The sequence below is a fragment of the Pseudophryne corroboree genome, chromosome 10, assembly GCF_028390025.1.
Source record: "Pseudophryne corroboree isolate aPseCor3 chromosome 10, aPseCor3.hap2, whole genome shotgun sequence".
Lineage (NCBI taxonomy): Eukaryota > Metazoa > Chordata > Amphibia > Anura > Myobatrachidae > Pseudophryne > Pseudophryne corroboree.
The window spans coordinates 346,093,442-346,108,190 of NC_086453.1; the positions used below are offsets into that span (position 1 = coordinate 346,093,442).

At 47.8% G+C, this 14,749-nt stretch overlaps 1 protein-coding gene across 8 annotated transcripts in view; it reads right to left on the reverse strand.

Moving 5' to 3' along the window:
* Positions 1 to 973: 973 nt before the first annotated feature.
* Positions 974 to 14,749, reverse strand: part of KCNJ5 (potassium inwardly rectifying channel subfamily J member 5) — a 356,956-nt gene continuing 343,180 nt past the window's right edge. For all 8 annotated transcript variants that reach the window (XM_063943661.1, XM_063943658.1, XM_063943657.1 and 5 more), the window contains one exon: positions 974 to 1,897. In XM_063943661.1, the coding sequence (XP_063799731.1) occupies positions 1,617 to 1,897 (281 nt within the window). In that variant the 3' untranslated portion in view covers positions 974 to 1,616. The remainder of the gene's footprint in view (positions 1,898 to 14,749) is intronic.

The following is a 14,749-nucleotide window of genomic DNA, read 5'->3' on the forward strand; positions in this document are numbered from 1 at the left end:
TGGCCCATCTAGTCTGCCCTATTTTTTTATCTTTTAGGCAACCTTAACCCTTTTTGAACTTTAATTCTTTGTAAGGATATTCATATGCCTATCCCAAGCATGTTTAAATTGCTCTACAGTCTTAGCCTCTACCACCTCTGATGGGAGACTATTCCACTTATCCACTACCCTTTCTGTGAAGTAATTTTTCCTTAAATTTCCCCTGAACCTCCCCCCCTCCAGTCTCAGTGTATGTCCTTGAGTTCTAATACTTCTCTTCCTTTGAAGAATGTTTCCCTCCTGAACTTTGTTAAGACCCTTGATATATTTGAAAGTTTCTATCATGTCCCCCCTTTCCCTTCTCTCCTCCAAACTATACATGTTAAGATCTTTTAGCCTTTCCGGGTAAGTTTTGTGATGTAGGCCATGCACCATTTTAGTTGCCCTTCTTTGTACACTCTCTAATGTATTTATATCTTTCTGGAGATATGGTCTCCAGAACTGGACACAGTATTCCAAATGGGGACGTACCAATGACCTATACAGTGGCATTATCACTTTTTTCCTGCTACTGATTCCTCTCCCTATGCAACCAAGCATCTGACTTGCCTTCCTCATTGCTTTGTTGCATTGCTTCCCTGCCTTCAAGTCACTTGAAATAGTGACTCCTAAATCCCTTTCCTCCTCAGTAGTTTCCATTATAGTACCCTAGATACTATATTTAGCCTTTGGGTTTTTGAGACCCAAGTGCATGATTTTGCATTTTTTAGCATTAAACTGTAGTTGCCACTTTCTTGACCATTTCTCAAGCCTACCTAGGTCATTAATCATTTGTTTTACACCTCCTGGTGTGTCTACCCTGTTGCATATCTTGGTATCATCTGCAAAAAGGCATACTTTCCCTTCAATACCATTTGCAATGTTAATAAAACATGTTGCTTTCCATTGTTTGTTTATCATTGTAATAAAAGCATTTGCTAAAAATTGGAGGCAATTTACATTATAAATTGGTAGTTTTATTTTATTCTTACATTTCTATTTCCATACTCTCAACAGCAGTGAAAGTTATATCTGTATAACACATCCCACTAGTCCTGCACACGGTGAAAAACATGGACCAGGAACAGTCTGGATTTCGGTGCACACTTGTGAACATACAAAGTAAACAATTTTTAATTTTCGTACAATGTGGACTAGTTCTCTTGTTACCAAGGTAAGGAGAATACTAGAGAAGTCGGTAGAAAGATACCTATCTTAGCAACGGGAAGAGATATACCATGTGATACATAAACAGTGTGACAGGACTATAAAACCTCTGCAACAGAGCTAGGCAGTCACTGGGCATTGCTGTACTGTAGGACGATGCTGCTAAATAAGTGCACGACTAAATGCTTTCTATGGCGCAATGAGAACCTAAAGCCCCAATGAGTATTGCCTCCAGGGTCAGAGGGAAGGGCCCTTTTTCTCTCTTTCCACAACTCCCCAGGAAGGAGAGTACATCTCTTCCTAGAAGTGCACATCGGAACTCAAGCAATCGCTACCGTACAAATGAATCAATTGTATTTCCTTTATCACATCTCTAGCCAGAGAAGGAGAAACATTTCCCCACAGACGTCATTTTGCTTCTTACACTTCAATCAGGTTGCCTCCCCTATTTTGGTATCTTCTGACTTTGGCGCCCCATTTTGGGTTCCCTCATTCATCTGTGCTGTGAAGAGGTGTTGGAAGTAACGGTCCCCTCTCTGAAGCTCCTTCAGCTCTCTGGCACTACAGCTGGGTGTGGGGGTCTCATAGGTGTCATGAAAGCTGGTGTAATCCACTTCATAAAATCCCTTTTCCAGAGTAAGGACTGGAGTGAAGCGGTGCCCCCACAAGACCTCTCTGTCCGCATAGGAGCTGCGTGCTTGGCAAGTCATTCCTGCAAGGATCACAAAAACATAATGACAATGACAATACACCAGGTTTGAAGATGGATGTCTTGGCTCACTGCTTAAAAGTTCCAGCCCCCAAGTGAATGCAAGGCCTCCTTTAGCTGCAGTAATGTCCAGAATAGTGCAATCTGCCATCACAGCGGACAGTCCTACTATGTGTCACATATTTTGGTCCTTGCTACAAAGTAGCCATGGTCGTTATTTCTAGGAGGGTGAGCTCAATCGGCCTTTAAAAATACAAATTCATGTTCTCAGTGAAACACTGTATATTGAAGGGCACAGCTTCAACATATAAGCATGTACGCACCGGTTAAAGAGCGGGACCAAGCAAGCACTTGAGACTGCATTGTTTGGTAAAGCTAGCATACACTAAGTGCTCACTCTCTCTACCAAAGGTGTCATTGCTCCTGAGCGAAGACTAAATATTTCAACTGCTTCCTTTCACTCGAAACAACGTCTGCATTGCTCAGGTGCGCCCTATAACTGAGGACTCTATGCTTGTGCTCTCTCTCTCTACCTGAAGGCTACATGCCCTGGTGCTCTCTATCTGAAGACTATATGTTCAGGTGATCTGTCTTGTGCTAGCAACGGCTGCATGCTCGGGTGCGCTCTTCTCTGTTATCCGGAGACTGCATGCTCTGGTTCTCTCTCTCTCTCTCTAAGGGCTGCATGCTCAGGTGATGGCAGCGTGCTCAGGTGCTCTCTCTATTCGATGGCAGCGTGCTCAGGTGCTCTTCTATTCGATGGCTGAATGCTCAGGTGCTCTGTCTTGCGCTACCAAAGGCTGCACGCTCAGGTGCGCTCTATCCAAAAGCTACATGCTCAGGTGCTGTGTATTGCACTACCAAAATGACGCATGCTCAGGTGCTCTCTCTCTGTATCTGGACGCTGCATGCTCAGTTTTTCTGTCTTGCACTACCAAAGGCTTTATGCTCAGGTGTTCCCGCTATCTCCCCACCCACAGGCTCCACTGCTTAGGCGCTCCCTCACTGTCTGACAGCTGTATGCATGATCAGGCTCTCGCTTCTCTGTAAGTAGGTGCACACTCAGGTGCACTCTCTCGCTCTTCCAAACTTCTGTACTGTTCGTGTGCTCTCATTATACTCGGAGGCTCTCACTCTACCTAAAGACTGCATATGCTCAGATGCCCTCTCTACCTAAAGGTGGCATTGCTCAAGGAATCTCCATAGACCCACGGCTGCATTTTCTGGTGCTCTTTGATTCTACCTATATACTGCATTACCTGAGGTTTCGCTAAAGTTCTAACCAAAGCCTGCACACTGAGATGCTCACTCACTCTCTCCATCCATCCAAAGGGGGCAGTTCTCAATGTTGCTCTCATTACCCAAAGACTGCAATACTCCAGGTCTCTCTCCACCCAAAAAGACTGTCTGCTCAGACGGTCGTCGCCACTAACCCTAAAAGAATCATTGCTCGAGATCTTTCTCCCCAAAGCCTCTATGGCTGATTTAGAATATGAGTAATTACACCTGCATTGTGTGCGCAGAGATAAAAGGTGTATACTCGCTCATACGACCAGTTGTACATATCTGTGTGTCCTTATGCATGTGGCTGGTTTAATAGCAGTGATTAATATCTGTATGCACTTGTACTGGGTATGGGTCGTTGGGTCGACTCAACTTAGATCGACAGTCATTAGGTCGACAACTGAAGGTCGACATGGGCGTTAGGTCGACGGGTGAAAAGGTCGACATGGGTTTTTGGACTTTTTTTGGGTGTCTCTTTCTTCGTAAAGTGACGGGGAACTTCAATTAGTGCACCATGTCCCCTCGCATGGCTCGCCACGCTTCGGGCAAGGTTACCGTTCCCAATTGTAGTCCATGTGGATCGTAAAGTATGAAAAAGTCCAAAAAAATTTGATTTTTTTAAAAAAAAAAACTCATGTCGACATTTTAGCCTGTCGACCGTTTAGTGGTTGGCCTGACTGTTGACCTAAGTTGTGTCGAGCCAACGACCGTATCCCGTTGCACAATCCCTATCCCTGTGTGCAAGATATCTGTCTAAAATCAGATATATGCAAAAATCAGCACAGCCCCAGAGGTCACACCCTCACTAAAAACGCCTAATTTTTTACAACTTCAGCCCGTATATGCATTCACTAGACTATGGAGTATACACCGTGCAAAAACACAATCCATCCACACAGTGGCGGATCCAGGGGGGGGGGGGGGGGGGGCACTCGGGCCCGTGCCCCCCCTGTCATTTGTGGCCTTCTGTCCCCCGTCCCCGCCGGTGCCGCACAGGGAGATGACGGGCGCCCGCTGAGATTGTGTTACCAGCGGGCGCCTGTCTCCCTACGCAGCGGCAGCCGGAGGCAGGAGCTCAGTACTGAGCTCCGACTTCCGGCGCTGTCACTGTGCGCCGTGCGCTATGGGAGAGACGTCAGTCATGACGTCTCTCTCATAGTGCTGACTGAGGAGCGGACGCCCAGGGAGGAGCAGGACTGCAGCGGCCTGGAAGCGGGAACGGGGCTCGGTAAGTATGATGTTTTTTTCTTAATTAAAGCAGCGGGGGCATCTACTTGGGGCAAACTACGGGGGGACATTACTACTGGGGGGGGCATCAACAAGGGGCATTACTACTGGTGGGGGCATTACTACTGGGGGCATTATAACTGGGGGCATCATCTATTGGGGGCAGCTACTGGGGGACATTTTTACTGGGGGCCATCTACTGGGGGCATTATTACTGGGGGGCATCACTACTGGGGGGTCATCTATTGGGGGCAAACTCCTAGGGGACATTACTAGTACTGGGGGCAAACTACTGGAGGACATTATTACTGGGGGGCATCTACTGGGGGCAAACTTCTGGGGGACATTATTACTGGGGGGCATCTACTGGGGGCAAACTACTGGGGGACATTATTACTGGGGGGCATCTACTGGGGGCAAGCTGCTGGGGGACATTATTACTGGGTGGCATCTACTGGGGGCAAACTACTGGGGGACATTATTACTGGGGGCCAACAACAAAGGTGCTAACTACTGGGGGCATACTACAGGAGGGCATTACTACTGGCGGCGTTTCTACAGGGGCATTACTACTGGCGGCTTAACTACAGGGGCATTACTACTTGGGGGCTAAACTACAGGGGGGCCAAACTACTGGGGGCATAACTACAGGGGCCAAACTACTGGGGGATAACTACTGGGGGCATTACTACTGGAGGCTAAACTACAAGGGGGGCATAACTACAGGGGCTAAACTACAATGAGGCAAACTACAGGGGGGCATTACTACTGGTGGCTAAACTACTGGGGGCATTACCACTGGGAGGCTAAACTAAAGGGGGGGGTAAACTACTGGGGTCATAACTGCAGGGGCATTACCACTGGGGGCATAATGACTGGGGGCAGTACTACAGTCAACATTACTACTGGGGGCAATACGGGCATTGCATAAGGGGCACCACTACTATGGGGTCTATATAAGGGGCACTACCAGTACAGTGGACATTGCATAATGAGCGCTACAACTGTGGGCATTGTATAAGAAGCGCCACCTCACATGCACCGAAGCCGCATGCAAATGTACTTGCCCCTTCCATGGTGCCCCCCCTATCATTTTCTTCTGGATCCGCCCCTGCATCCACACAACACACTTGCGCGCAATCCGGCATCAGTTGCTGTATGCTCAGGTACTCTCGCCCTTACTCTATCAGCTCTCTCTCCTTAACATAAGCTGCATGGTGAGCTAGAACGATTGTACACACAATTAGGGTGGATGTAGAAGTGTACAAATAACATTTTACACCTTACTTTCCTAGACAGTGATTGCTTTACAGTACATTAACAAGGAGCATCCACCTACCAAACATCCTACAGCAGCGTACCTATATGAAAACCCCCAGTCCTGGTCTCCTCTAGCAGCAGCCACAAGGAGTTAACAGCCAGTCTGCAGCTTCTGTGTAACTGAACAGCTTGTGTTATTTATTGCCCTGCTTAATGTTCCTTGAAACACAGAATAAAGTTAGTTTTAGAGCTAACCTGAGAGGCACAAGGGTCACACAATGATTTATAGGTGTTTGTGTCGCACAATATTAAATATAGTCACTGCAAATGTATTCCTTCTCCATATTATTATCTATGTCACCGTCACAGCTCTTCCACTAATGGAAACGTGCAAAACTGTGCAAAATATTACGGGAATCATCTAATAGTCTAGAACATAATATACAAATGCATCTAACATGTATTAACTGAGTTTTGTTAGCAACTTAATTCCAGCATCAGCCCTGGCTGTATGTAAAAGGTTCATATGACCATGAAATCATGATTTACCATAATCAGGGCCGTCTTTTCATATGGGCTCAGTGGGCACTTGCCCAAGGGCCCCAGGAGTATAAGGGCCCTAGGCTGATAGCTGAGGGTCCCCTCTTTCCAGGGTACCAGATTTTAGAAAATCGGCCCTGAGGAACCGGAGATATCTGACTTCAAAGCAGTGGTCCCCATCCGAGCCTGTTAATTGCTGTTCCCAGTCAGATATCTCAGGTTCTGTCTGAGTTTGAGTATTACTGAGGGTATACTCCAAAAGCCGGGACTCTCCCCTTTTGGTCAACACTGGCAGTTTCTCTACTATGCCCACAACCAAAAATATCAGCCTTCCAGCAGATGGTCCCTGCACCAGCTCCACATGCCTGGGATGCAGTTTTATATATTTGTCTAAGGATTGCTCTGGCTCCTGAACTCTGATCCCCAAGTCCCCAGTACCTCCTGATAGATGGGAGTCTCTAGTTTCTTATCCCATTGAAAGCTAAGAACTCTTTTTCCAGGAACTGGAGATATCTTTAGTCAAGCAAGCTGCCCTGCCACCAGCAAATTATAAATGTTAAGCCCACAGCACTATCCACCCCTCCCCTGCGTATTAAACACCCCCTACCACCCTGGAAGTCATGTACCGGGGCCCAATGCCCCCTTCTAAAGTTTAGTGTTCTCACTCCCGCCCGATCTGTGCAGTTAAAATAAGAATTTACTCACCGGTAATTCTATTTCTCGTAGTCCGTAGTGGATGCTGGGAACTCCGTAAGGACCATGGGGAATAGCGGGCTCCGAAGGAGGCTGGGCACTCTAGAAAGATTTAGGACTACCTGGTGTGCACTGGCTCCTCCCACTATGACCCTCCTCCAAGCCTCAGTTAGGACACCGTGCCCGGACGAGCAGACATAATAAGGAAGGATTTAGAATCCCGGGTAAGACTCTTACCAGCCACACCAATCACACCGTACAACTCGTGATACTATATCCAGTTTGACAGTATGAAAACAACTGAGCCTCTCAACAGATGGCTCAACAATAACCCTTTAGTTAACAATAACTATTTACAAGTATTGCAGACAATCCGCACTTGGGATGGGCGCCCAGCATCCACTACGGACTACGAGAAATAGAATTACCGGTGAGTAAATTCTTATTTTCTCTAACGTCCTAGTGGATGCTGGGAACTCCGTAAGGACCATGGGGATTATACCAAAGCTCCCAAACGGGCGGGAGAGTGCGGATGACTCTGTAGCACCGAATGAGAGAACTCCAGGTCCTCCTCAGCCAGGGTATCAAATTTGTAGAATTTTGCAAACGTGTTTGCCCCTGACCAAGTAGCTGCTCGGCAAAGTTGTAAAGCCGAGACCCCTCGGGCAGCCGCCCAAGATGAGCCCACCTTCCTTGTGGAATGGGCATTTACAGATTTTGGCTGTGGCATGCCTGCCACAGAATGTGCAAGCTGTATTGTACTACAAATCCAGCGAGCAATAGACTGCTTAGAAGCAGGAGCACCCAGCTTGTTGGGTGCATACAGGATAAACAGCGAGTCAGATTTTCTGACTCCAGCCGTCCTGGAAACATATTTTCAGGGCCCTGACAACGTCCAGCAACTTGGAGTCCTCCAAGTCCTTAGTAGCCGCAGGCACCACAATAGGCTGGTTCAGGTGAAACGCTGACACCACCTTAGGGAGAAACTGGGGACGAGTCCTCAATTCTGCCCTATCCATATGGAAAATCAGATAAGGGCTTTTACATGATAAAGCCGCCAATTCTGACACTCGCCTGGCTGAAGCCAAGGCCAATAACATGACCACTTTCCACGTGAGATATTTCAGATCCACGGTTTTTAGTGGCTCAAACCAATGTGATTTTAAGAAACTCAACATCACGTTGAGATCCCAAGGTGCCACAGGAGGCACAAATGGGGGCTGAATATGCAGCACTCCTTTCACAAATGTCTGAACTTCAGGTACTGAAGCTAGTTCTTTTTGAAAGAAAATCGACAGAGCCGAGATCTGTACTTTAATGGAGCCTAGTTTTAGGCCCATATTCACTCCTGCTTGCAGGAAATGCAGAAATCGACCTAGTTGAAATTCCTCTGTTGGGGCCTTTTTGGCCTCGCACCATGCAACATATTTCCGCCATATGCGGTGATAATGCTTTGCCGTAACATCTTTCCTGGCCTTAATAAGCGTAGGAATGACTTCTTCCGGAATACCCTTTTCCTTCAGGATCCGGTGTTCAACCGCCATGCCGTCAAACGCAGCCGCGGTAAGTCTTGGAACAGACAGGGCCCCTGTTGTAGCAGGTCCTGTCTGAGCGGTAGAGGCCACGGGTCCTCTGAGAGCATCTCTTGAAGTTCCGGGTACTACGCTCGTCTTGGCCAATCCGGAACCACGAGAATTGTGTTTACTCCTCGCTTTCTTATAATTCTCAATACCTTTGGTATGAGAGGCAAAGGAGGGAACACATAAACCGACTGGTACACCCACGGTGTCACTAGAGCGTCCACAGCTATCGCCTGAGGGTCCCTTGACCTGGCGCAATATCTTTTTAACTTTTTGTTGAGGCGGGACGCCATCATGTCCACCTGTGGTTTTTCCCAACGGTTTACCAGCATCTGGAAGACTTCTGGATGAAGTCCCCACTCTCCCGGGTGTAGGTCGTGTCTGCTGAGGAAGTCTGCTTCCCAGTTGTCCACTCCCGGAATGAACACTGCTGACAGTGCTAGTACATGATTCTCCGCCCATCGGAGAATTCTTGTGGCTTCCGCCATCGCCATCCTGCTTCTTGTGCCGCCCTGTCGATTTACATGGGCGACTGCCGTGATGTTGTCTGACTGGATCAGCACCGGCTGGTGTAGGAGCAGGGATTTTGCTTGACTTAGGGCATTGTAGATGGCCCTTAATTCCAGAATATTTATGTGAAGGGAAGTCTCCTGACTCGACCATAGTCCTTGGAAGTTTCTTCCCTGTGTGACTGCCCCCCAGCCTCGAAGGCTGGCATCCGTGGTCACCAGGACCCAGTCCTGTATGCCGAACCTGCGGCCCTCTAGAAGATGGGCACTCTGCAGCCACCACAGTAGCGACACCCTGGTTCTTGGAGACAGGGTTATCAAGCGATGCATCTGAAGATGCGATCCGGACCACTGGTCCAACAGGTCCCACTGAAAGATTCTGGCATGGAACCTGCCGAAGGGAATTGCTTCGTAAGAAGCCACCATCTTTCCCAGGACCCGCGTGCAGTGATGCACTGATACCTGTTTTGGTTTCAGGAGGTCTCTGACTAGAGATGACAACTCCCTGGCTTTCTCCTCCGGTAGAAACACCTTTTTCTGGACTGTATCCAGAATCATACCCAGGAACAGTAGCCGTGTCGTCGGAACCAGCTGTGACTTTGGGATATTCAGAATCCAGCCGTGCTGGTGCAGCACCTCCTGAGATAGTGCTACTCCCACCAACAACTGTTCCTTGGACCTCGCTTTTATTAGGAGATCGTCCAAGTACGGGATAATTAAAACTCCCTTTCTTCGAAGGAGTATCATCATTTCCGCCATAACCTTGGTAAATACCCTCGGTGCCGTGGACAGTCCAAACGGCAGCGTCTGGAATTGGTAATGGCAATCCTGTACCACAAATCTGAGGTACTCCTGGTGAGGATTGTAAATGGGGACATGCAAGTAAGCATCCTTGATGTCCAGGGATACCATGTAATCCCCCTCGTCCAGGCTTGCAATAACCGCCCTGAGCGATTCCATCTTGAACTTGAATTTCTTTATGTATGTGTTCAAGGATTTCAAATTTAGAATGGGTCTCACCGAACCGTCCGGTTTCGGTACCACAAATAGTGTGGAATAATAACCCCGGCCTTGTTGAAGTGGGGGTACCTTGATTATCACCTGCTGAGAATACAGCTTGTGAATTGCCGTTAGCACCGCCTCCCTGTCTGAGGGAGCAATAGGCAAGGCAGATTTTAGGAACCGGTGGGGTGGGGACGCCTCGAATTCCAGCTTGTACCCCTGAGATACTATTTGCAGGATCCAGGGATCCACCTGTGAGCGAACCCACTGATCGCTGAAATTTTTGAGGCGACCCCCCACCGTACCTGGCTCCGCCTGTGGAGCCCCACCGTCATGCGGCGGACTTGGAAGAAGAAGCGGGGGAGGACTTTTGCTCCTGGGAACCTGCTGTTTGTTGCAGCCTTTTTCCCCTACCTCTGCCTCTAGACAGAAAAGACCCGCCTTTTCCACGCCTGTTTTTCTGGGTCCAAAAGGACTGAACCTGATAAAACGGCGCCTTCTTAGGCTGTGAGGGGACATGGGGTAAAAATGCTGACTTCCCAGACGTTGCTGTGGAAACTAGGTCCGAGAGACCATCCCCAAATAATTCCTCACCCTTATAAGGCAACACTTCCATGTGCTTTTTAGAATCTGCATCTCCTGTCCACTGGCGAGTCCATAAGCCTCTCCTAGCAGAAATGGACAATGCACTTACTTTAGATGCCAGTCGGCAGATTTCCCTCTGTGCATCTCTCATATATAAGACTGAATCTTTTATATGGTCTATGGTTAACAGGATCGTGTCTCTGTCTAATGTGTCAATATTTTCTGACAGTTTATCTGACCAAGCAGCGGCAGCACTGCACATCCAAGCTGACGCAATAGCTGGCCTAAGTATAATGCCTGTGTGTGTATATACAGACTTCAGTATCGCCTCCTGCTTTCTATCAGCAGGTTCCTTGAGGGCGGCCGTATCCTGAGACGGTAGTGCCACTTTTTTAGACAAACGTGTGAGCGCTTTATCCACTCTAGGTGGTGTTTCCCAACGTGACCTATCCTCTGGCGGGAAAGGGAACGCCATTAGTACCTTCTTAGGAATTACCAATTTTTTATCAGGGAAAGCCCACGCTTCTTCACACACTTCATTTAATTCATCTGATGGGGGAAAAACTACGGGTAGTTTTTTCTCTCCAAACATAATACCCTTTTTAGTGGTACCAGTAGTTATATCAGAAATGTTTAACACCTCTTTCATTGCCTCAATCATACAGTGAATGGCCTTAGTGGGCATCAGGTTAGACTCATCGTCGTCGACACTGGCGTCAGTATCAGTGTCGACATCTGGGTCTGCTTGTGGTAGCGGGCGTTTTAAAGCCCCTGACGACCCATGCGAGCTGAGAAGACGGCTGTCCCACATTTGGCATGTCGTCTATTTTCTTATATAGGGAGTCTATACGTGCACTCATTACTTTCCATAAGCTCATCCACTCAGGTGTCTGCCCCGCAGGGGGTGACATCCCTTCTAAAGGCATCTGCTCCGCCTCCACATCATTATCCTCATCAAACATGTCGACACAGCCGTACCGACACACCGCACACACACAAGGAATGCTCCGAATGAGGACAGGACCCACAAAAGCCCTTTGGGGGGACAGAGTGAGAGTATGCCAGCACACACCAGAGCGCTATATAATGCAGGGACTAACTGAGTTATGTCCCCTATAGCTGCTTTTTATATTATATATATGTAATGCGCCCAAATTTAGTGCCCCCCCTCTCTGTTTTTACCCTGTTCTGAAGTGTAGACTGCAGGGGAGACCCAGGGAGCTTCCTTCCAGCGGATCTGTGAAGGAGAAATGGCGCCAGTGTGTCTGAGGGAGATAGCTCCGCCCCTTTTCCGCGGCCTATTCTCCCGCTTTTTTCTGGATTCTGGCAGGGGAATTTACCACATATATAGCCTCTAGGGCTATATATTGTGGTATTTTTGCCAGCCAAGGTGTTTTTATTGCAGCTCAGGGCGCCCCCCCCCCCCAAGCGCCCTGCACCCTCAGTGACCGGAGTGTGAAGTGTGCATGAGGAGCAATTGCGCACAGCTGCAGTGCTGTGCGCTACCTTGGTGAAGACTGATGTCTTCTGCCGCCGTTTTTCCGGACCTCTTCTTGCTTCTGGCTCTGTAAGGGGGACGGCGGCGCGGCTCCGGGACCGAACACCAAGGACTGGGCCTGCGGTCGATCCCTCTGGAGCTAATGGTGTCCAGTAGCCTAAGAAGCCCAATCCGGCTGCAAGCAGGCGAGTTCGCTTCTTCTCCCCTTAGTCCCTCGCTGCAGTGAGCCTGTTGCCAGCAGGTCTCACTGAAAATAAAAAACCTAAAACTATACTTTCTTTCTAAGGGCTCAGGAGAGCCCCTAGTGTGCATCCAACCTCGGCCGGGCACGAAATCTAACTGAGGCTTGGAGGAGGGTCATAGTGGGAGGAGCCAGTGCACACCAGGTAGTCCTAAATCTTTCTTGAGTGCCCAGCCTCCTTCGGAGCCCGCTATTCCCCATGGTCCTTACGGAGTTCCCAGCATCCACTAGGATGTTAGAGAAAGTGTAATTAGCAGAAATTACTGCTCCAGGTCCTACATGATGAGCGGAAGATAGAACAACCCCTACCGCCCACGGGACATCAAAGCTGCCGCTGATAGCACCCCCCACCCCTACCGCTGGAGAATGGGTAGGGGCCCCAGTGCATTGCTGTGCCCAGGGGCCTACACTGGTGTCAAGACGGCCCTGACCATAATACATTCATTGTAAATATTTCAGAATTAGATTAAGATCTATAGTGTACCATTGCAAGATTGGTGTCATCAGTGAATCATGTTCTGTAAATGTGATCAGAAAATTAATAAAAATAACATCATCTAGAATGTTAGGAGAACAAATGTCCTTTATTTTTTTAAATTTAGGATTGTCAGTATTAATGATACAGTAACGGATGGACAGCACGAGTCTAGACTCTAGCGAGAGGTGTCTGATTTCGGACACATCCGGTTATTTTTAGCAAACTGCGCACGTGTCGCTGCTGATGTACTAAACTTACACTTTCTACACATCTCAGTTGCTTCTTGACAACGGCTACGGACATTACTGGGTGGCAAAGGGGTGTCTGAACGCCCTGTGGACGTGAAGACAGTTGTGAGTACGCAGAGTGAACGCCATTTTCCATCGTATCTAATGCAGCAAGCATGTGGTAGATGTAAAAGTTCCGTCACTGGTGATGGCGGCTGTTCTCATGGCTGTAGGGTTGGGGAACAGTGCTGTCACACAGATACATACGACTCATAATGTGGGCAGATATATCATACTCTACTGCACGATTCCTAAACTGTAAAAACATATAATGGCATACCTGCAACTAGGGTGGCCAACACAGGATTTTGGGATTGCCCACTACTTTTGTTTTTTCTATGCCGGGCAGCGTTCAGCGTTCTCAGGAGACTCAGACCATACCTAGCTCCCCCTGCTCACCTCGCCCCGGATGTGCGCACTGCACAGCATGACGAGAAGTCAGAGGTCAAATTGCGCAGCCAGCCGCCCACCCAGGATTGTTAATTTTTCAATCCCGATTCCTGGGATTGAAAAAATGGCCTGGGGTCTCCGTCCTGCTCGGAAAAGCTTTATATACACATACATACTTACATACACACACAGTGTATACATGAAGGATTTTATGAAATACCAAGTTCAGTCTCGCAGAACAATTCAGTGGTTTCCTGGCCAGAAAGTAGTGTATGCTGAAGCGTCTGACGGCACCATTACACTGCAGAAAAGATTACTTTACTGTAACCAAGTACAGAAGCAATATAGCTGGGAAGGGTTTAACGTCCAAATGCAGCTTGTTTTTTACCATTAGTTTTATACGGTGATATTTTTCGTGTGTGATATAGAAGATACTGTTTAGGTCAACATGAAATGGTGGACATGCAGTAGGTAGGCAGTTGCAAAAGGTCAACAGATAAAAAGGTCAACAGTGGTTACGGTCAACGGGTACAAAAGGTCAACATGACACAAATAACAGGTCAAACACAAATGGTCCACAAGTTTTTTCAGTTTTTTTGGTCAACTCTTGTACGTGTGATAATATATCACCACTACCAGGTGAAACGTGTACCTTCTCCAACGACGATTCGGCCAACGTAGCTCAATCCGCTCCACTTGCCACAGGTTACTATCCCCAATGGTAGTCCATGTGGATAGTAAATCAAACAAATGTTGGGAAAACATCCAGATATCAATTTTTTTTCCACATCGACAAATAGAGCTACTAGTTCGTTAAGATAGATTTATATGAAACTAATTTAATACATTTCACATAAGCTCCATTTTCTGCTTTAAAGCAATTGAGAGCTTAGTCCATAATAAATGGCTGAAGATACTGATCCCTCCGCTACTTTCCAAGCTGCTTCATATTCACAGTAACCGATGTACAAAGAGCTGGACATGTGGTCACCTAGAAGTATTAGGTATCCTGAGCAGGAATCGACCCCAAAGAAAGTTCTACTCAACACTTTAGCGTACAAATGACATCCTGTTATGAGAATGTGTCATTAACACCATGAAGCCCTTCCTGAGAGCAGCTCCACTCTCATCCTCTAGAAGAAGGATTTGGCATTGCCTAGCACTACATGGGGAGACCAAGAAGGACCATGGAAAAATAGGAAAATGGTCGCTTTTCAGTTGTCTACGTGTCTTTCAATTAAGAATTATGGAAGGAGCATCAGAAAGGGGGTAAGGAAGACC